This window comes from Eurytemora carolleeae, unplaced genomic scaffold, assembly GCF_000591075.1.
Source record: "Eurytemora carolleeae unplaced genomic scaffold, Eaff_2.0 scaffold885, whole genome shotgun sequence".
Lineage (NCBI taxonomy): Eukaryota > Metazoa > Arthropoda > Copepoda > Calanoida > Temoridae > Eurytemora > Eurytemora carolleeae.
The window spans coordinates 82,899-106,285 of NW_019396775.1; the positions used below are offsets into that span (position 1 = coordinate 82,899).

Consider the following 23,387-nt stretch of genomic DNA (forward strand, 5'->3'; position numbering starts at 1 on the left):
ATCAAATAAACCCGAATTGTGAAGGGTTACATTACAAAAAATATGTAAGTATACAATTTATGTAAATTATAATGCATCCTTTGTGACAAAAAGTTTGCGTGAAAAAAAAAGTCTTAATGTTTTTTAATAATTGCATAAAATTATGTTTCAAGCTTAGGGACAACTAAATTATAAGAAATATTTCATGATGCGAGCCTAACATTATGCAACATGTATGAAAAAAGTACAGCAAGAACCCCTATATATAGCTTTGTTTCCAAAGTAAGTGTACTGCATTTTTAGGAGGAACATAATCAATGATCAGCCTTGTCAGCTACCTAGAAACTACAGTACACTTTTTATGTAAACAAAGATGTATGTGGATTTCTGCATGCGTGTAACTATTACAATTTGTGAACTTTTTTATGAGCGCGTGAAAACTGAACAGAGGTGTGTGACGTGTGTTCAGTTTTTCTATTTCAACCCGTTTTCCCGATCTCCGTTTTCCTGTTTAGAATCCGTCCTGAGTTGTAGACTAGTTTATCCAGTATACCGGATACAGTAAATACTCCTCCTAAAACATTATTATTCTTATCTTGCTTCAAATACAATAGTGCTGTCAGATTCAATTTAATATGTTTCTAAATAACGGTCTCACTATGACGCTAATAGTTGCAATGGCAATAAGGATAGCTTCGAGACATATTTCTTTCTAAATAACGGTCTCACTATGACGCTAATAGTTGTAACGACAATAAGGATGGGTACGAGACATGTTTCTTTCTAAATAACGGTCTCACTATGACGCTAATAGTTGCATTTGCAATGAGAATAAGGATAGCTTCGAGACATATTTCTTTCTAAATAAACTGGGACGCTAATAGTTGCAATGACAATAAGGATAGTTTCGAGACATATTTCTTTCTAAATAACGGTCTCACTATGACGCTAATAGTTGCAATGACAATAAGGATAGCTTCGAGACATATTTCTTTTTAAATAATGGTCTCATTATGACGCTAATAGTTGCAACGACAAGAGGTATAGCTATGAGAAAACAACGATAACTTCGAAGGTAATGATGACTTTAACGATAACTATGACAATAATGGTTACAATGGTAATAACAATAACTATGACGATAAAATCTAAGAATAATAGAATAGTAAAAAAACTTACCAATAATTGCACAAAGGCCAGATGCAAAATGTCCAAAAGATTTCTTCTTTTCACTGTATTTCACCTGAATCAAAGAGGTAAATTTCATAAATGCAATTATAACAATATTGCAATACTTTTCCAAAATATAAAAAGTTTCTTTCTAAAAGAAATGCAAAGTTAATTACTGATTTTAGAGAATAAAAAAATATCGACTTATAAAATAAATTGATCCCCACACTATGCAGAGTGTCCGAGCAGACATCATATTGGATCATGCATTTTGATTTCTCTGAATTGGATTTTTTTGACAAAACAGAAAAGGAACGAAAAGAATGAATTATCATTTTAAAAAATTGCAAAGGATTAATAATAAAAATTGTCATGTACAATTGAACAAACAACATAAAATGTTCATCGATTATTCTGTACGTTTTCTGGCGTTAAAGTTACTCTACATGCGCTCCAATGTACAGAAAATGTCGTCTCCTTAGCAAAGGTAGATAGAATTCGCATTTGACGTCACTCTCGCCTCTATAATCGGTGACGTTATTTGCTGATTTTATCATAATGAACACTCTGCACCGAATAGTTTCCTCTGAAAAACTACATATCTTCTATTTACCATAACAGGAGCAAGTTCATAATTGAAGAATATACCAGGCATACCGGATTCTCCCATGAAAGCTGAAATCACCTAAAAATAAAAATTTAAATGTTTCATCAAAGGTTGCACTTGGTAACACACAGTACCATAGTTTGATTGGTAACAATGTACCTCAGTATGCTTGGTAACAGTAACACTGTACCTTTGTATACTTGGTAACACTGTACCTTAGTATGCTTGGTAACACTGTACCTTAGTCCTTAGTATGTTTGGTAACACTGTACCTTAGTATGTTTGGTAACACTGTACCTTAGTATGCTTGGTAACACAGTACCTCAGTATGCTTGGTAACACAGTACCTTAGTCCTTAGTATGCTTGGTAACACTGTACCTTAGTATGCTTGGTAACACAGTATCCAAGTCCTTAGTATGCTTGGTAACACTGTACCTTAGTATGCTTGGTAACACTGTACCTTAGTCCTTAGTATGCTTGCTAACACTGTACTTTAGTATGTTTGGTAACACTGTACCTTAGTATGCTTGGTAACACAGTACCTTAGTATGCTTGGTAGCACAGTACCTTAGTCCTTAGTATGCTTGCTAACACTGTACCTTAGTATGTTTGTTTGGTAACACTGTACCTTAGTATGTTTGGTACAGTATCTTAGTATGCTTGGTAACACAGTACCTTAGTATGCTTGGTAACACAGTACCTTAGTATGCTTGGTAACACTGTACCTTAGTATGCTTGGTAACACAGTACCTTAGTATGCTTGGTAACACAGTACCTTAGTCCTTAGTATGCTTGCTAACACTGTACCTTAGTATGTTTGGTAACACTAAACTGGTTTGTAATGAAGGTTGACCCATCAAGTCTAGCAAAGGTTGTTGGAACTATTTTAACATAGTACTGGAACATCTCACTACCCTAAAACGGAATATATTAATGTTAATGCTATTATTATCATTAATAATATTCCCCCTACACTCAAAATATCATTTCAAGAGAACACGAAACCTAGCATCTTGATTCAGGATTTACTGTACATGATAAGGGGGAGTTTTGTAGACGATGAATTAAAAACTAAATTGGTACCTTTTCTCTTCCCACCCTGCCGTTTTCTACAATAGTCGTTCTTTAATATGCATATGTAGGATTGTTTAAGCATAATGAGGGGGGGGGGGTAATTATATACTCTTAGACGAACTAAATTTTACCTTTTCTGCTACTCCCACGACACCATCCATTGGATCAGTTTTGCCAGGCACATTTCTTCCAAAACTACAAAAACCGTACATTAGGGTACAGTGAAATTAAATAAATCTTTTTTTCGTTTCCTATCATCATTTTTTTTCGTAAAATTCAATTTTAAGAACAATTTAGAAAAGGCATTTTTTGATTGGAAGACATCTTGATTCCCAAATTTTGGCTTTTATGTACCGCATTTTTCATGAAATTTACGAAAATCCAGAAACTGTAACTTTGTCAATTTTCTAATTACAGAAATTTAATTTACCAAAAAATAACCACAAATACCACTTTAGTGGGGACGGAAGCAATTAAAAAAATTCGGGAAAATACAGCTCAAGTCTAAGCTGTCGTTGGGCCTTTTTTACGGCTTGGCTTTTGGATTCAAGCAGCATCTTATTTTCCAAAGAGCTGAGTTCAAAAAACCGGTTTCATATTCTTTTTGGTTGATTTTCATGGCAGGAATTGGCGCATTCTGAACTAAAACCAACTAAGGTTGGTTTTATTTTATATTGGGTCTAACTCCTTAAATCAAGCCAAAGATCTTGCAGCTGTCAACCATGCTATACAAGCTGTCTTCAGAATTGGGTCTTAAAGTTAGGTTTAAGGAATTATGGCTCGAGCCAAAGTTTTTAAACCGCGAGCTCAGGCCTCTTGTCCAACAACAGCCTAAGCTGCATCAGTCACTTGTTGAACTAAAAATATAGTACTCTGTAAATGAATTTTATAATCTGGACCTACATATGGCGTTTAAAGAATGTTTGTGAGTTCTTCATTGGAGAGACTACATGTAATACTGGTTCATGGATGCCTCCACTAGTCAATGAAACAAGATCTTATAAGGTTGTGGCCGTGCGAATATAAAACCAGTTTTTTGAACTCAGCTTATGGAAAATAAGATGCTGCTTGAATCCGAAAGCCAAGCCGTAAATAATGCCCAACGACAGCTTAGACTTGAGCTGTATTTTCCCGAATTTTTTTAAATTGCGGGCTCAGGAATGGATTCATTACATTTAGGCTCCAACATAGAGAGATAATGCCCAAGTTTAAAACATTCATAAGTCTAGGGCGGATTTTATTACACACTATTGTAAAGACCAAGATATTCGAAAATTCGATAAAAATATAGAACAAAACTGTGTTCATAATTCATTCGCTTCTGAACAAACTACATTTTTTATGGCTTCCGTCCACACTATAGTGGTATTTGTGGTTATTTTTTGGTAAAAAAAATTTTTGTAGCTAGAAAACTGACAAAGTTACAGTTTCTGGATTTTCATAAATTTCATGAAAAATGTGGTACATAAAAGCCCAAATTTGGGAATCGAGATGTCCTCCAATCAAAAAACGCCTTTTCTAAATTGTTCTTAGAATTAAATTTTACATAATAAAAAAAATGATAGGAAGCGTTTTTATGATATTTATATGTTTCATACCATTTTCACTGTACCCTACCGTACATAAACATTGACACAATGCTAAGAAAAACAGGGCAATTTCTGCCTAGCATATGTTTATGCTTCTGCTCTATTACGATTTAATATATTTTCAAACCCTTATTTTTGTACTTAATGAATTTATCAATCAGTTAACAATCATTTTTTGGACTTGCTTTTACAAATAAAAAAAGCTATGGAATGTGTGTGTTAAGCCCGATAAAATGTGTTTGATATATATATACTCATTGATATACATATTCTCATTGCGTTTATATGTTTTACTGAAGGGTTTATCTTTCTTGCACAGATTTTCGAAGAAAAAATTGGAATGGAACTGAAACTAGTATGCTGCTTTACTCTGATAAAAATTGAAATAATTAGTACATTACTTATGAAAAGTATAGTACACTACCATATTAAATGGATAGATCGACCTTAGAAGTATTCTTCATCACTGGTCCGAAGACGGGATACTACTATACATTCACTCCCAGTTCTTAGTTTGAATAAAGAAGCTGGCAAATTACGTTTCATTGAAATGATAAGAAATATCCTCGTTTAAAACTAACTTTGAAGAAATTACCTAAAAATGATCATTTCTAGTTCATTCGCCCCCCCCCCCCTCTTATTAAGTATATTTTAGATGAAAAATGTTTCCCAGGAAATACTGTCCTAATATACCCTGTTAACTGTTAAATGATCTGGTGTTTGTTACCTGAGATGCCGTATTGTGTGTGTAACATTAAAGTCTGAGGTAGAGTAGGGTTGAACATCATGAACATGAACATGATTAATAGAATAGGATTTACCAGGAGCTATATGGAAACTTCCACCAACTCTATTCACTTCCAGGTAACCATAGATCTAAATATTTTCTATTTAACAAACTTCATTCAAAAACCTTGCAACCTACTGTAAGAACTCTTCTATACCTGGCAACCTTCTGTAGTAACTTTTCTATACCTGACAACCTTCTGTAATAACTTTTCTATACCTGGCAACCTTCTGTAATAACACTTCTATACCTGGCAACCTTCTGTAATAACTCTTCTATACCTGGCAACCTTTTGTAATAACTCTTCTATACCTGGCAAACCTCAGTAAAAACTCTTCTATACCTGGCAACCTTCTGTAAAAACTTTTCTATACTTGGCAACCTTCTGTAATAACTCTTCTATACCTGGCAAACCTCTGTAAAAACTCTTCAATACCTGGTAACCTTCTGTAAAAACTTTTCTATACCTGGCAACCTTCTGTAATAACACTTCTTTTCCTGACAACCTACTGTAAGAACTCTTCTTTACCTGGCAACCTTCTGTAATAACTCTGCTATACCTGGCAACCTTCTGTAATAACTCTGCTATACCTGGCAACCTTCTGTAATAACTCTGCTACACCTGGCAACCTTCTGTAATAACTCTTCTATACCTGGCAACCTTCTGTAATAACTCTGTTATACCTGGCAAACCTCTGTAAGAACTCTTCTTTACCTGGCAATCCTCTGTTATAACACTTCTATACCTGGCAACCCTCTGTAATAACTCTTCTGTACCTGACAACCTTCTTTAAGAACTCTTCTATACCTGGCAACCTTTTAAACTCTTCTACATCTGGCAACCTTCTGTTATAACTTTTCTATACCTGGCAACCTTCTCTAAAAACTCTTCTATACCTGGCAACCTTCTCTAAAAACTCTTCTATACCTGGCAACCCTCTGTAAGAACTCTCTGTTCAGTTTCTGAAAACATCTCTCCTCTACACTGCTCAACTGTTGAAGGAACGAATTTCCAACTTTTTCTAAAATAATCAGTTTAAGAGAAAACCGGATTTATTACTATCTGTTTAAATAACAAAAATAGATGGACTGAAAGAACTTCATTGGAATATTTCGTGATTTATTTTCAGCGTTTGTTTCAATCCAGCAAATAACAATTATAATAGTCAATTATTGGAGCATTATCCATTTAGAGTAGATTTAATTTTACCTGAGATACTGCTGTTTAACCTCCTGGCAAGTATTGCAACATTTCATGTCTTCTGTCTCTGCTCCATAACAACTACCACATTTGGGTTCAGCACTCTTAAACAAACAAAACGAAATTAATTCAGAAAACTAAGAATTTTTGAAAGAAGGAAAAAGATCAGCCTCATGCTCTAGTTCCATTGATGTTGAATTCTGTACCTGAGCCTCTAGTTCCGTTGATATTGAATTCTGTACCTGAGCCTCTAGCTCCGTTGATATTGAATTTTTTACCTGAACCTCTAGTTCCGCTGATTTGAATTCTGTACCTGAGCCTCTAGTTCCGTTGATATTGAATTCTGTACCTGAGCCTCTAGTTCCGTTGATATTGAATTCTGTACCTGAGCCTCTAGCTACGTTGATATTGAATTATGTACCTGAACCTCTAGCTCCGTTGTTATTGAATTCTGTACCTGAGCCTCTAGTTCCGTTGATATTGAATTCTGTACCTGAGCATCTAGTTCCGTTGATATTAAATTCTGTACCTGAGCCTCTAGCTCCGTTGATGTTGAATTCTCTTTAGTTTCCTCTCCTACTTCATGCTTGACCGGATCAGCTATTGGTTTACCCTCTAGGTCTAATCTTCTCTTATACACATTATGTTCTAGAAAATTTACAACAAAAAACTAAAAAATTATCTCAAATAATTTAAAGCTTAATAAATTAATCAATAGGCAAAGTTTAATTGGGTTTTGCTTCTTCACAAAACTAGCGGATTATGTTTGTTTGACGAATAACAAATATTTAATAATAACTCACCAATTATGTTTGTTTGACTCATAACAAATATTTAATAATAACTCACCAATTGCTATATGTTGTTCCCCGGATACGTCCTGGGCATCCAAGCTCAGAAAATCACAGCTTATTTTTGGAAAAATAATGTCTAAATTTATTTTTAATTTGGAGCCTCGGGATGTGTCGACAAACAATTGCTCCTCTACCCCTAAACAAAATTAGGATTTGTTATCAAACATTACGCAAAAAAATAAAAGCATTAAACTGACTGTACGCGTAATTTGAAGTAATCCGTTACTTCTATAGGCATTGGGCATGTCCAATTCACAAGGATACCCTTAAAGACTTTTCTGATTGTCAACGGCAGAGTAATCCTTGTCTTTATCTCTGGAATGGAGTTCAAATTACCGGAAAAAGGAGCGTACGCTGGCGTACTATGTAAACTCAACACAGCTAACTTTACATATTTCTATAAGAATCCCGAATATTATGTAAACCATCCTCAGCATTTGACCTGTGTCCTAATAGGGGATGGGCGATTTGGTGGATGTCAACCTAGGAGCTCAGCTTACTCAGGTTCCCGATAATCCCAACACCCAGTGCGCTTACATCCAGGGTTCAATAATAGAACATGCCCCAGGCGGTTTACAAACAGACGACCCCAGGCGTGATTGTACACATATCGTGAGGGGAAGTACTGATGAGTGTGGCTTCCTAGGGCACCAGAATATCCCCAGAAGTTTTGTTTAATAATAATAATAATGTGTCCTACCCGGTTTTAAAAAATTGGAATAAAAATATTAAATTCCTGCGACTACTGAGAAGTAAACATCAATATTTCTTATTGTAAAAAAAGCACAGGTTTCAAACAAAGTTATCAACAATTAAAGGAATTTCAGCAGAAAAATAAGGATTAGCCCGTCATCATTGATCAAAGTTTTACAAGGGTACTGTTATGAATCGGAAACGCCCCTTCACAAATGGTCGGTTCCTAAATTACGTTAATAGTCCCTTTAAGAGAGCAAGAAATATCAAAAACTAGTTGAAGGGCCCGGCGTTGCCAAATAAAAAAACAGATATAAATCGATTATCTAAGAACACTTGACGTAAATAACTGCTAAGTTTCATAAATATTTCTGTCTAAAGGTTATTACAGCTTAAATAGATTAACTAAAATGATTTCTAGAAAACTAAGTTTTATTATCTTACATTGTATGAATCCTAGATTAAGATAAAAATAATGAAACTTAGTACAATGTACAATGTACAATGTATCATTTAATCTGACAAAACTCTTGGGTTTATCATTGAATCCCTCGGGGATTTAAATTTCCATTGATCCTAATTTGTCTGAGAGTAAATGACGTTCATTTGTAAAATATTGTAAAATGCATGTAAAATATTAAATCGATTAAAAAGGCCGGAATTAAGTGAAAATTGTTGCGTACCAAAAAACCAGCTTTTTATAAAGGAATGTACATTGTACAATGTAAAATGCATAATTGTACAACGTATAATGTACGATGTACAATGAACAATGTTGAACAATGTAGAAAGTGCAAGGAAAACAAAATTGAAAGATAATGAATGAATTACAATATGTTGACAAATATACAGAACTAGTTTTAAAAAATTATCGAAAAACTAAGAAATATAATCGATACAAGCCTTTCGAGTGGGATTTTAAATATTACTTTTAGACTAAAGGGAAAAACTAAACCACAAATTTTATTAATTTACCCCGAATCCACAGATTTGTCGATAAAATGTCTATTAAACTCTAAATAAGTTTTTCCTAAATTGTGAGAGAGAACCAATATGTTTTAACAGGGTGAATGATATTTCAAAAAATGGAAAAAATTATCCTGAACTCTCTGCAGTACCTGGAGTAAGATAATCTTGTATTTCACTAGCAAACAATAATATCATCACGATAGCACTGATCACTGTTATAGTTCCGCCACTGAACGTTTTTATTCTAAAATCTTCCAACGTTTTTGGATATGCGTCAAACCGTTTAAAAACGTCTACTACAGAGACGGACATTTTTCTGAAAAAATGTAAAAAATCTGTAACAAAATTAATCCCTAAAACATTTAAATACTAAATTTTAAAAAGGCTTTGTTCTTTCTTTTGTTCTGAATAAATTCCAATCCTCTGAATCTATTTGAGAAATAAGATCTTGTTCATCAGGTAACAATTCTTCTAGTTCAACCTCCCGCCATTTCTGAAAATAAATATTAAATATAATTTTGATGGACAATATCATAATTACTTTCGATAAAAACGGAAAAATTTATCCAAGGACTTCCGATTTTTTCCCTTTTAAAGGTGTACATGAGAAGAAAAATTATTGAGAAAATAAGACTTTTGACAGATATAAATATAAAGATGTGATGGTACACATCAAACAACTGTAAAAAGTTTACCTCTTGATAAAATACATCTTGATATTTGGTTTTAACGGCCACAGATACAAAATGATCCTGGAGTAAACTCTCTTCAAACCTCCAGTCATGTCCCTTTTCCTGGTTCAACCAGACCTGAAATAGATACAACATGATCCTGGAGTAAACTCTCCTCAAACCTCCAATCATGTCCCTTTTCCTGATTCAACCAGACCTGAAAAAGATACAACATGATCCTGGAGTAAACTCTCCTCAAACCTCCACTCCAGTTCCTTCTCCTGGTTAAACCAAATTAAACAGATACAACATGATCATTGATCATATCTATATTGATTTGAAATATCGGAAACATAATGATAAACTGTAACCACTAACCTGTGTATCGAAGATACAGGAACCCGGAACAGGAGTTGATATTAGCTTAAATTCTATCGTTCTTAAATCCAGATTTAATCCTGTACCAACAGCTTTCACGTAACTCTCTTTTAAACACCAGTGTCTAAACATTGTGTTAACCATTGATTTGATTTTTAAATTTAGTGTTGGGCAGAATGTGAAAAAGTAGTTTTCGAAAACAAAAAATTCACCCCAGAAAAATTTAACATTTTTCTCGTATTTGGCAATTATACATTGATAAGACAAATTTTTGGTGTTCAGCAAATCCTAATTTTTTTTTCTGCAATAAAGCGTGTTTACCCTGCAGGTTCCTTAACTCAAAATAAACTTGCCATTTATCTATTGTTTCCGGTATTTTATTTTATTCTTTCCAAGGGGCATGATTTTCAAGAAAATTTTTTTTCGAAGATTTGGGAGGAGGGGGTTGAAAAATTGGACATCAACTAGCAGGTCCTATCTTCTACACTATTACTTATTACAGCGTTGAAAACATTCGGTAATTACTGGGGGGGGGGGGGGGGGCACAGTGGTTCTAGAAGTCGATTTCGCGAGAATTTTAAATGTCAGACTACACCTTTTTTGCTTTTTATTTTTCAAGTCTGCAAATAAGGTAAATTTTATTTTATAAATTTTGCATTTTCGAATTTTTTTTTTAAATCATAATTTATTAAAATCCTATTTTTTCTCGCAATTTCGTGTTTTGTATCGGACTAAAACTTTTATGTTTTTTAAGTTTAAAATCTGCAAAGGAATTGAGTTTTTGCCACAACCTCAAATTTTCTAATTTCTACATAAAAGAACAAGGTCAGGACCACTGTTGGAAATGTGAACCCTGTGGAAGTGCCAGGAAAATTATTGACCAACGACTAACTAACCTTGAGAAAACTGTAAACAAAATACAGGAGACAGTTACTTCAAATGTGGAAAACATTGCTGCAAACAAAGATAAAGTTGATAAGGCAGTTGAACAAATTGAAAAGATTGAAGAATCAGTCAAGGAATTGAAGTCTTCAAAAAATGAGGATGCAGCCAAATCGATGATTGCCGAGCAAATAGAGCAAAACCTTAAGAAATTGAACATCATCATACACAACTTAAAAGAACCAGCCACAAACTTGACTAGTGAGGAAAGAAAACATGAAGATCAAGAGCTTCTTGCTAGAGTGCTGGGGGAGATTCAGTGTGTAGTAAATCCTGATGCTGACATCAAGTTTTCTACCAGGATTGGCAGAGTTAATAGTGAGAACAGTAAACCTCGTCCACTCTTAGTTGGCTTGAAGTACATGGAGAAGAAAACCGAAATCCTGGAAAAGATGAAAAATTCTTCAAACAAACCTGTAAACTACATCAGTATTGTACCTGACCTAACAAAACTTCAAAGGAAAGTTGAAGACGACCTGCGGAAAGAAGCAGACCAACTAAACAAGGATATGAGTGAAGACGATTTTTTAGTTTGGGAATGGAAGGTTCTGGGTTGGAAAGGAGAAAAGAGATTGGTGAAAACCAAAAAGAGACTAGAAAACCAACCCAGCAAGGGAACCCAAGGCAAGGGTCAAGGTCGCCCACCCAAATCAGTGAATCAGCAAGTTGGGGGGCACAAGAGGAAGACCAGGTCAGGGGACACAACAGAGGGATTGGAAGAACAAAATCCCAGCAAGAAATAAACCCACATGATAAACTTAAAGTCCTCTATGCTAATGTACAAAGTATTCAAAGTAAACTTAATGAACTTTCCTGTACCCTAAATGAAATTGATCCTGATATCGTGATTTTAACAGAAACATGGTGCAATAGTAATATATCAAGTGACATTCTACAAATACCTGGCCATACTATTGAAGAATCGCTAAGAAAGGATAGACAGGACACAGTGAATGGAATTGGTGGTGGTATCATTGTTTATGTTAGGCTAGGCCTAACGGTTTTATCTACTGACAACTTTAACTCTGATTTTAATCAATACTGTAGTTTTAATGTTTTGACAAGTGAAAGTGGTAGTGAATCAATAAATATCATAGCTGTTTACAGATCCCCAAACTCTAGCAACAGTAACTCAAGCAAACTATGTGAATTAGTAAGGAACATGAATAACAATTCAGTAATGATTGGTGACATAAACCTTCCAAAGATCGACTGGGAAAATCTTTCTTCAGATATTAAGGGAAGAGAATTTCTAGAAGCAACACAGACCAACTTTTTAAGCCAAATGATAAGGTTTCCCACACACTCAAAAGGTAATACACTTGATTTATTGTTGACTAAAAAGCCTGAAAAAGTAGCAAGTATAACTGACATTGGTCCCATTGGGAGAAGTGATCACACTGCAATTTTGGTAGAATTTCATCATAAAAGCATTTCTAACAAATCAGTCCAGTATGTTTATGATTGGTCTAAAGCAGACGAACAAGCATTGTTAGAGGACATGAAGCATATAAACTGGACTGCCGAGCTCTCTAGTCTAAATGCCGAGGAATCTTGGGATAAACTTGCAGAGATAATAAAGGAAGCTACTGACAAACATGTACAAAAGAAGAACAGACGTTCAAACTGTAAACCATTGTGGATGAACAGGAAAGTTTTACAAGAGAGCAGAAGAAAACAGAGACTGTACAACAAGTTTAAAGAGTCAAAATCACCAGCTAATCAGAAGAACTAAAAAGATTCAGTAAAAAAGGTAAAAAACTTGGTAAAAAATGCAAAAAAGAATTTTGAGAAAAAACTAGCTTGTCAAAAAAAAAGTAATATCAGGCAGTTCAGCAGTTATGTAAAGAGTAGAACCAGGTCCAAAACTGGGATTGGTCCTCTCAGGAATGACAATGGTGACTTAGTAACAAATGATAATGAAATGGCAAACATTTTGAATTCCTGCTTTGCAAGGGTTTTTACTCAGGATAATGGTGATGATGGTCCACCTGTCAAACATGTACTCTGTAATCAACTAAACTCACTTATATTTACAAAGGAGGATATCGTGGAAAAAATTATAAAATTAAAACCTACTTCAGCTCCTGGAAATGATGAAATAACTGTTAAACAAATTCAAGTAATGAGCCACCTGATATGTAAACCATTGGAAATTATCTTCAACAAATCAATTGAATCTGGAATAGTTCCTTTAAGCTGGCGGGAGGCTAATGTCACCCCAATATTTAAAAAAGGTGATAAATCAATTGCATCCAATTACAGACCTGTGTCCCTGACCAGTATTTGTGGAAAAATAATGGAATCCATCATTCGTGACAAGCTTGTTGAACATTTAACATCACAGGAGTTGTTATTCAATAGCCAACATGGTTTTCTTAAGAATAAATCTTGCTTAACCAACTTGTTGGAATTTATGGAATTTCTCACATCCAAATATGATGATGGCAATGCTCTGGACATAATCTATCTTGATTTCTCTAAAGCCTTTGATAAAGTACCTAAAAATAAATTGTTGAAGAAAGCTGAAACATTGGGTATTTCTGGAAATGTACTGAATTGGTTGAAAAATTGGCTTTCAGATAGGCGCCAGAGAGTGGTTATAAACGGATGGGCCTCACTGTGGGCCCTAGTTCTGTCAGGTGTACCCCAGGGTAGCATACTAGGACCAATTCTGTTCCTCATATTTATTAATGATATAGATGATGTGGTCAAACCGCTGATTGACATAATATGCAAATTTGCAGACGACACAAAAGTAGCCCAGATAGTTAACACTGATCAGGACAGACAAATACTCCAAACCTGCCTTGATAATCTGGTCAAATGGTCTCAGAACTGGGGTATGGAATTTAATATTCCCAAATGTAAGGTTCTACATGTTGGCAGAAATAATAATAATTACACCTATTACATGAATGGTTCAATGGTGACAAATGTTAGCCAGGAAAAAGACATTGGTGTTATAACCCACGAATCACTCAAGCCGTCAACCCAGTGTTTATCTGCTGCAAAAAAGGCTAATTTTGTTCTTGGACAAATATCAAGGGCATTCCACTTCAGAGATAAAATCACATTTCTCAACTCGTACAAGTCTTATGTCCGACCTCACTTAGAATTTGCTGTATCAGCTTGGTGTCCCTGGACACTTGAGGACATCCGAGTCCTAGAAAATGTACAAAAGCGAGCCATAAATATGATCTCAAACCTGCAAAGTGTTTCATATGAGGACAAAATAAAGGAAGTTGGTATCTAAACCTTGGAAGCTAGGAGGTTAAGGTTTGACATGATACATACATACAAAACTCTGAACCACAAGATAGCTGTTAATCCAGATATATGGTTTACCAGGGTCCAAGACATCAGCCTAAGAACCACTCGTCAATCTGACAACTATATGAATCTACAAATAAAACAGTGCAAAGGTGAAATTCGAAGGAAATTTTTCAGCAATCGAGTTGTCCAACCATGGAACAATTTACCTGCAACTATTCAGAATGCCAAGAATGTAGACAATTTCAAAAGAATGTACGATGAACATGTGAAAATGTGAATGATATGAACAAGGATGGCCAGTACTATAGTGAACTAAAATCATTTACAGTTAAATCAAGAAATTCTCATTATACTCCAATAGGAGTCCTGAGAATCAATACCACATAAACATAAACATAAACAATTTTAGAAATAAAAATTATAAATTCATTTGTAATGTTGAAAAAATATAATATGCTTTAAGGGTTGTGAACGGGTTATGGTTCTAAGCAAAACGGGCATTTTTAGGCATCTTTTGTTAATTTGCGCCAATTTTTCTTTTACTTTTTGTAATCTTTTTAGCCCTTTCTTTGTAAAATCGTCTTGGCTTTCTTTGATTCTTTTGCAAACATATGTGTTAGAATAAATATTTGTTCTGCTGATAAAAATCTTCTAAAATTCGAAATAAGATTGATATTTGAAAGCCTTGAGAAGTGTCCTCTATTTTCATACCGTATTTTAGGGAAATTGTGAGAAGGAGCAGTCCAATTTAAATAGTGTTTTTATGATTTGAGTTTTTGATATTCTTTGATAATATGAAATCTTTTTTTAATGTTTGGTGTAATTGATCTCATTTTAATTGAAATATTGTAAATAGAGTGATAGTAGTTTATAAGGAAGAGACAGTATTATTTAAAGATTTTTCACGATACCTAAATCTGTACTATGTGGCGCTTTGTGAGAGAAAAGATGTCTCAAAACATTGTTGATAGCTAAAACTGATACATTTCCTCCTGATTTTTCAATTCTATCAAGAAATATTTTTAATTCTTCAAATTTTGGTGAAAGACTTTGAATGTTCAACTAAGGACATTTAACTCGGAGGTAAAATGGGTGAGGGTTAATGTGCTTTAACTGAATTACACAAAACTCTGATAATTTTTTGAAAAATTATTTTTTCTAAAGGTTTCAGCACTTTTTATGAGAAAATTGTCTACAGCCATGTAACTTTAATTCATATATTAGATAAATAGTAAATTATAAAAAAACGCACTTTTTACTATGGGTTTTCACAACTATTGTTTCATTCAGCCAAGACATCCTCTACTGTCACAAGAAAAAATATGATAAACATGATAGATGCCATGACATATTTATAAATCTAAAATTAATGCTGCATTCGTCTATAATTACAAATTAAGAAATTTTTCCGAAAGGCAAAACCGATGAGTTTCGGACGGCATAGGGGTAAGCACATGCCGCATATCCCGTTTTAGGACGGGTCGCCTTCCCACCCTCATTCAACACTCGTTGAATATGCGTGCCCCCTCACTCCCTTCAACCTCTCTCCATTCCGAGTCACAGAAGTTCGTAGTAAGATTTTGATTCCACTGGAGACCACCGGAGGGTTTCATTTTCACTGGAGGGGTTTGAAAAAATGCTTTTTTACAATTTAAAACTTTCCACTGAAAGGATTCAGATATCTTTCCAGGGGGTTTATAATTCCACTGGAGGGATTCATATATCTTTCCAGGGAGTTTTAAAATTCCACTAGAGGGATTCAGATATCCTTCCTAGGGGTTTATAATTCCATTGGAGTCATTCAGATGTCCTTTCTAGGAGTTTATAATTCCACTGGAGTGATTCAGATGTCCATTCTAGGGGTTTATAATTCCACTGGAGGTATTCAGATAATTTTTTCAGGGGTTTAAAATTCCACTGGAGGGATTTAGATATTCTTCCATGGGGTTTATAATTCCACTGGAGAGATTCAGATATTCTTCCTAGGGGTTTATGATTCCATTGGAGGGATTCAGAAATACTTTCTGGGGGTTTTAATTCCAGTGGAATTATAACCCCCCTGAAAAGATATCTGAATCCCTCCAGTGGAATTTTAAACCCCTTAGATAGATATCTGAATCCGTCCAGTGGAATTATAAACTCCTGGAAAGATATCTGAATCCCTCTAGTGGGATTATAAACCCCTAGGAATTGGATATCTGAAACCCTCCAGTGGAATTATATAAACCATAAAGAAAGATTTCTGAATCCCTCCAGTGGAATTATAAACACCTAGATATCTGAATTCCTCCAGTGGAATTGTAAACCCCTTAGATAGATATCTGAATCCCTCCAGTGGAATTATAAACTCCTTGAAAGATATCTGAATCCCTCCCGTGGAATTATAAACCATCAGAAGAATTTCTGAATCCCTCCAGTGGAATTATAAACCCCTAGGAAAGATATCTGAATCCCTCCAGTGGAATTATAAACCCCTGGAAAGATATCTGAATCCCTCCCGTGGAATTATAAACCATCAGAAGAATTTCTGAATCCCTCCAGTGGAATTATAAACCCCTAGGAAAGATATCTGAATCCCTCCAGTGGAATTATAAACCCCTTGGAAGGATATCTGAATCCCTTCAGTGGAATTATAAACCCCTAGGAAGGATTTCTGAATTCCTCCAGTTGGAATTTTAAACCCCTAGGAAGGATATCTGATTTTTTTTCAGTGGAATTATAAACCCCTAAAAAGGAAATCTGAATCCCTCCAGTGGAATTATAAACCCCCTGGATAGATATCTGAATCCCTCTAGTGGATTGTAAATCACCATGTGTAAAGTTTCAAAGTGAAAAAAGTGACTTTTCAAACCCCTCCAGTGAAAATGAAATCTCTCCAGTGGTCTCCAGTAGAATCGAATTTCTTTGAGTCCTCCATTCCTTGTTTTATGAATAAACATAAATTATGAAAACCTTAAAACCTTTTTTTAACAAAAACAACGTGCTGTGGATTAAAATACAGGAAAAGTTTACTCAAGCTCAAAATTACTTCCATACGTCATATGATCACACAACCTATAACATTTTTAATTAATATTTTTAAATTGTGAGTGTCTACTATCTACTTATTATCATCAAGCCCACAGGTTATTATTTAGCTTCGTTGGTCTGCACACAAATTGTGACAATTATGAAACCGGCAAAAAATTGGTAATGGAAAATCTTCTTCGTAATGAACACCAGTCAGCTTCGCATGTTTAATTATAAGAAAGGAGGTAATTAAAAGAAGTTTCTCTATAAAATATACAATTTTCTAAATATTTACAATATTTTAATCGTTAGTACTCTAAAGATACAATAGGGCAGGGTGAAGTCATGACAAAAAGGCGCCTTGCCTCTCTAGTTGCCCGCACCTGCATGGTTTCATTCTGATTCTACTTATATCTTTCATCTTCTTGAGTTTCCTAGTTTCCCGAGCCTAGAGCCGGGTATTTCAAGGCGCAATCCAACCATTTGGGGGAATTTGAGGTCTGTACCTTTACTCCTGGGTTCTGTTTAACCGAGATACCGGTTTCTCGCCCAGTGCTCGCCGCTCCGGCAGAAACCAAAACCAGGGTTGTGTCTTTGCTACTTTATTATTTCTACAACAAAATTACCATAGACTTTTGGCTGAGCATTGACTAAAATTGATAATTGGTTTTATTGAAATTTGTGAAAATTTAATATGATGATGGTTAGAAGGTATGGGATGGGGACTGAATGTGTGTGTGTGTGGGGTAAACTTGGGGAATCTTATATAGGCGGTCAGTAGGTGTCACACCTTACAACCATAAGCATTGAAGCAGGCACGCCTCTACACTCGTCAAAACAGAAAAACAAAACAGTGATATAAAATATATCTTAGTTCTCTAAATTGCTAAAGTTCAAACAAGTATTAAAAGTGAAACAATGGCTTAGGCAGAGGTTATTACGGAACATGGAGCGTGGAAACCGAGTAACTTTTAAATCTTCAATTTAGAAAGTTTTTGGAATGTGAGTATGGACCAGAGTNCGTGAGCTATGCTAACTAATTTGATTAACAAAAGGATGGCCGCTGAAATGATGGGGAGGGGGGTTTTACATCATTAAGTTAAACTTTAATATTTTGAAATAATGCACTTAATTTTTTTAGATGTGTCGGATTTCTGAGGAAACCCTGTGCAAGAACTCTAATCAGTGAAGATGTCAAAATTAGTTAAAACTCTTTTATTGGCTTCGATTGTTTTACTTCATATCAAGGGTGAGTTTCAGGGGCGTTAAAAAGAATTTTGTAGAGGGGAAAATTTTTTTAATTTGGCAAATTTCCCCCCGGCCCCCCTCTTAGAAATTTTACGCTAAGAGGAAAAAGATGTTACTTTTTTGAAAATCCATGAAATTTTTTTTTGAGAACGAATGGATCTACATTTTGTTGCTTTAAATCAAAGTTTTTTGAACTAGTTTAAATAAGAATTATTTTTAAATAATCCGGGCATATATATTCCGCAATTACCTTTCCAAAATTATATTTTTGATCTATAAGAATATGATGAATTCCACATATTAAATTTTACTATAGTTTTAATTTCTATAAACCAAAACACTATCTTATTGATTCCTTAGAAACCTAATATTGTAAAATACAATTGGAGATCTGAATCCAAAGTTTTGATTGTTCTTGGAGAACCCGCTGACATCGAGTAATCGTTTATATAAAACAAAATATTCCATTTTAAAAATCATGAAAAATCTTATCTTTACTTGAGATTGAACTTTACTATACTAATGTGGTATACGTAAGTAGTTTCAGAAGCAACTTATCTGTAATAAATTAGAGAATTACCCTCCAGTCATCTATATCTATACACTACAATCTTAACTTTATAGTTTTAGCTAGTTATATACTTAGATATAGGTTCATGAACAATGTATAGGCTATCGAGGCAATTAAAAGTTTATATGCATGAGAAAAATCCGACCTATCTTTTTTAAACTATCTTAACTTTTCCCCTCTGACTCTATGATGTCGTTGTACAGTAAGCACTCAACGGCGCAGGTCCGAGGTCAAATTAAGATAAACCACCTCTAAATCTGATATATTGTAAGAAGGGGGGGGGGGGGCTGTCTATGTACTTTTTAAAGCTGGTTTTTATACTCGCTATTTCTGAATAGAGATAATATCATATACTTCTCTAACCTTACCAGAATTATCCCGTGAACGGAGAAAATAAACATAGAGATTAAAAACACTGCAATTTGTCTTCGGAACGGAAGAACGCGGTGATTTGATTCCCTTCCTTTGTAGATTGGGTTCAGTTTTCATTAAAAAAGCTTAAAATATTCATGTTTTAATCAAAACACATGCTGCCCCTTTTTCTACACTGTCAGTTATTTTTTCATTGACAACAAATACCATTTCAATCCTTTCAAAAAACCCAACATATATAAAGAGTAACCAGTACACACTAACATAAAAGGGTTTCGAAATCCTTTGAGGAATTGTAGATCCAAGATGTTTAAATACATCCAGCAAACATAAGAAACAGTTCAAACTTTCGTTCAAATAATCTACGTGTCCCTCTGAATATAGCTCTGCCCATGGTATTTTCACTTTTTGTGTATACTGTAAATATCTGATTACTTAAAAACAAAGTACAATTTTGATAATTTGAATTTGTTTCCATGATATGCAATTATCTATAAGTTATAAGTAAGAAATCTAAAATACGCCAACATCAAATTCTGTGGCCATGCAGGTTAATTTTCTATTTTGTTGGTTCTGTTTAAAATGCTAAAAGTGATTTGCATTTTGAAATGGGAATGGTAAGTATTTACTATAAGTGCCTAGCTTGTTATTGCCTTCCTGGGGTGTGACAGACCTGTACAGTGTGCACAAACCTTGTATACACACCTTCAAACGGTCAAAATTGGCTTTAGGGCAGTATTACTAAGAAATGGAAAAAATCAAAATGTAAAATTTTTTTTTTAATATGTTTGTTAGATGTATCAATTCATACTCAACTTTTGTAATGTCAAAACAACAGAAAGTGAAAAAACTTAAATAATGACAATAATTCTCTTTAAAAAAAAACTTGAATAAGGGCCCAAGAACATATATGTGAATAAAAAGTCCTTTCTGCATACATAATAAAGATAAATATTTCCTATTTCTACAAAGGGTCATTGAGCATAAGAGTGACCGGAGCCTGAACTGGATATGTTTCAGACAAATGAAAATGTTGTTATTAATGCTCACTTCTAGCAGATTTGATGCCTGCTAACACAGCAATATGAAAAACATGAATAGTAAGGGTGGACGCCTATTTGTCAGTTAGAGAAACCATGAATGAATTTTGCTGTTCTTAACTGATGGATTTTTGTTGGATAAAAATTAGGGATCAACAGTTACAATAGAAGGATTCAAACCTGGGCACCAGGCAGCGTTTAGTAAAGGGAAGGAATTTTCAACAATAACAAATTTTTAAACTATGTAATCGCGATTCTCATTTTATCCTCTTCAATCTGTTGTGTTATGTGTGTGTAAATAAAGGAATTGAGTCTTTTCCACAAACACAAATTTTTAAACCTCTAAATCTTTTCAACCTAATAGCGTAATCCTTTGATATTTCAAACTTTGACTATTTCATCTAACAGAATGCATAGTTTAAATTATCTATGGTCAACGACATTTGATTGAGAAGATATAAAAATTAGAAAATAGGATTTTGTTGCAAAAACTCATTTCCTTTGTTCAACTGCCTAATTGCCTATCTGAGTAACAATCCGAGCATACCTGTCTAACAAAGATTTTTTATTGCTGTAAACTGTATTTTCAATCTAAATATTGCTGTAAACTGTATTGTCAATCTAAATATTGCTGTAAACTTTATTGTCAATCTAAATATTGCTGNCCCCCCACCCCTTTATCTGCCACTAAATTAATCTCTTTCACGTCACATTCCTTTTTTACTCAATTGTTTCATATACACACTACTCTTACCCCATAATCTATACATCATACTACTACTATCAACTTCGCTTCTTTCAGTTACCAAATTTTCTATTAACATGTATATTACACATTTTTGATAATCCTATAAACGAACTTCTTGAATAAAGCACGTAAATCTCTTTTCTCCCAAACCATTTCTATTCACAGCCAATCCCCCCTCCTAACCTCTTTCCCGAGTCAAGCTATAAAGCACACATAAAACTTGATTAAAATTGCCTTTTTTTGCTGAATGTAAATTTGAATTTTTGTAGACAGGAAATATGCGTATAATATTGGTAATCCTTATCATTTCGGAGCTCTTATAACTTCTCAACCTTTTTAAAAAATGTTATACCTTTTTTCAGAATTAATTTTATCAGTACTGCAGGCTGCTCTGAGTCTGACCAAATCAAAATGAATTGAGAAGACTAATTATTATCTTTTTATGTTTTTCACGTTAAAAAGCTTATGCGCTTTGGTGCAACATTCCTTTAAATTATTTTTTCATGCAAACAGTTTTTATTTCATTTCCATATTAAACAAAACATCAAAAGTGAGATTTTTAATTTTTTCTGAAATTATATCTTGTATTTACAATTTACAATCCCCATACAAGACCGACTACAATATGTACAACAGATCTTCATGTAACTTTCTCCACTTTTTGAAGATACACTTAGTGCAACATGTTATCGTGAATACTCAATATAGCCAAATTGTTCAAACCTGGAAGATCCTGGAGGCATTATTAATTAATTAATAATTATAGTTAATTGCAGCATTTTACATAAATAATAAATTTCATAATTCATCTACTAGCGGAAAATTAATCAATTATAATTTTCTAGTGAAGTAATTATATAAATTAATATCTTAATTTTCATTTAAAAATCTTGAAAATTTGAAGGATTTCGATAAGTTCAATTGGGGTTCGAGAATAATGCATAAAACATTGTTGAATCAATCAGTCATCTACGGAAATGTAGATACTTTATCCTTCTTTCTATCTGTCCTATAAATCTGAAGTCAGTGCCCAAATACGTTGTTAAGACCAAACCAAACAAGCAAACATGCCTTTCAAGATAGATAGATAGTTAGAAGCGCGCCGATAGATAGATCTAGGATAGATAGGTAGATAGATAGAGAAATGGGCACTTTCTCTGAGGAGAGAAATTTGTATACGCCGGGAAATATTGAATAGGTGGAGTTGGAGTTTTCAATTACATATAATGATATAATACTAATGGTTGGCATATGTAGACGTAGAAATGAGAAATAGCTATTGACTTTACGATTTATAGCGAGTCAAAGATTTATTTATGAACGAATTTGTACTTGGTATGAACTTCAACATTGATAAAGAAAGAAGGATGCAGATTTGATGGTATATTGGAATGAATGTGGTGAAGAAAAAATCTTTCATTATCGATTGGCTTTAGGATGGAGAATCTTATGTTTATTGTTGAATTATATATGTAAAGATAAAAGAAAATCAATGTAATTGTGGGGGGGGGGATTGAAAGAGAAAAATTGCTGACATCAAATTAAACATAAATCATTTAGGAGGTATCAATGAATCGATTATATAATGATAAGAAAATGGTAAGAAAGTTTCCTTACATCTCCAATTACAGATAAGACAAGGGATAAACAAAATATAAATACGTTTAATGTACAAAAAGCTAAAGTAAGCATATATAGATGAATGAATTGGGTGTGTATTTGCATGTTGCATGCAAGACAACTATTAAACCAAGAGTTCTCTAATCACCCTGGAATTAGATACACATCATGTTTGTACAAATCTAATTGAAATTGCAACTAGATTGAAACTAAAACTTACAAACTAAATTAAATCTTCAACCTTTCTAGTTGAACTAATGAATCTCTAAATTATATATAAAGTTAAAAAGGCTAAAGTCAATTTTTGCATCAGTGTTAAACCCGTCTTTAGCAAATACATGTTCATGATAATTTGAATTTATTGATACTGTAAATACGTACACTTCATAAAACTTTTCTTAAATTAGTTATACATATTTTTAAATATATCATATATTCGTTCCTTGCAGCAGTACATTTTCTTTAGCGTAAATAATAAGTTTTGACAGTGCAGCAGTAAAACTAGGTATAGACCCCCTGGGGTAACCCCGCCGACCTTTTATGGATATGTTACTAAAAAGGTTAAATTACAGGTTAATTTTCTATTTT

At 33.9% G+C, this 23,387-nt stretch overlaps 2 protein-coding genes across 2 annotated transcripts in view; one reads left to right on the forward strand and one right to left on the reverse strand.

Moving 5' to 3' along the window:
* Window positions 1-42: 42 nt before the first annotated feature.
* On the reverse strand, window positions 43-10,088 carry LOC111708553 (endoplasmic reticulum-Golgi intermediate compartment protein 3). The gene is made up of 13 exons (XM_023481969.1): window positions 9,974-10,088; window positions 9,620-9,733; window positions 9,074-9,417; window positions 7,258-7,398; window positions 6,938-7,056; window positions 6,418-6,512; window positions 6,136-6,229; window positions 5,148-5,296; window positions 2,963-3,026; window positions 2,565-2,672; window positions 1,763-1,834; window positions 1,159-1,222; window positions 43-553 (listed from the first exon to the last, which is right to left on the reverse strand). The coding sequence occupies exons 3-13, from the start codon at window positions 9,234-9,236 to the stop codon at window positions 459-461; spliced, it is 1,164 nt and encodes a 387-aa protein (XP_023337737.1). The 5' UTR covers window positions 9,237-9,417; window positions 9,620-9,733; window positions 9,974-10,088; the 3' UTR covers window positions 43-458.
* Window positions 10,089-17,964: 7,876 nt separating this feature from the next.
* Window positions 17,965-23,387, forward strand: part of LOC111708555 (hemicentin-1) — a 28,778-nt gene continuing 23,355 nt past the window's right edge. The window contains exons 1-2 of the mRNA XM_023481972.1: window positions 17,965-18,202; window positions 18,342-18,449. Coding sequence (XP_023337740.1) covers window positions 18,392-18,449 — 58 coding nt within the window. The 5' untranslated portion in view covers window positions 17,965-18,202; window positions 18,342-18,391. The remainder of the gene's footprint in view (window positions 18,203-18,341; window positions 18,450-23,387) is intronic.

Coding starts and splice junctions, on each gene's coding strand:
- LOC111708553 (XM_023481969.1), bottom strand. CDS start 9,236: ATGTCCGTCTCTGTAGTAGACGTTTTTAAACGGTTTGACGCATATCCA. Junction 3,027..5,147: donor CACACAATACGGCATCTCAG/GTAACAAACACC, acceptor CGGTTTTTGTAG/TTTTGGAAGAAATGTGCCTG. Junction 554..1,158: donor TGGCCTTTGTGCAATTATTG/GTAAGTTTTTTT, acceptor ATAATGTTTTAG/GAGGAGTATTTACTGTATCC.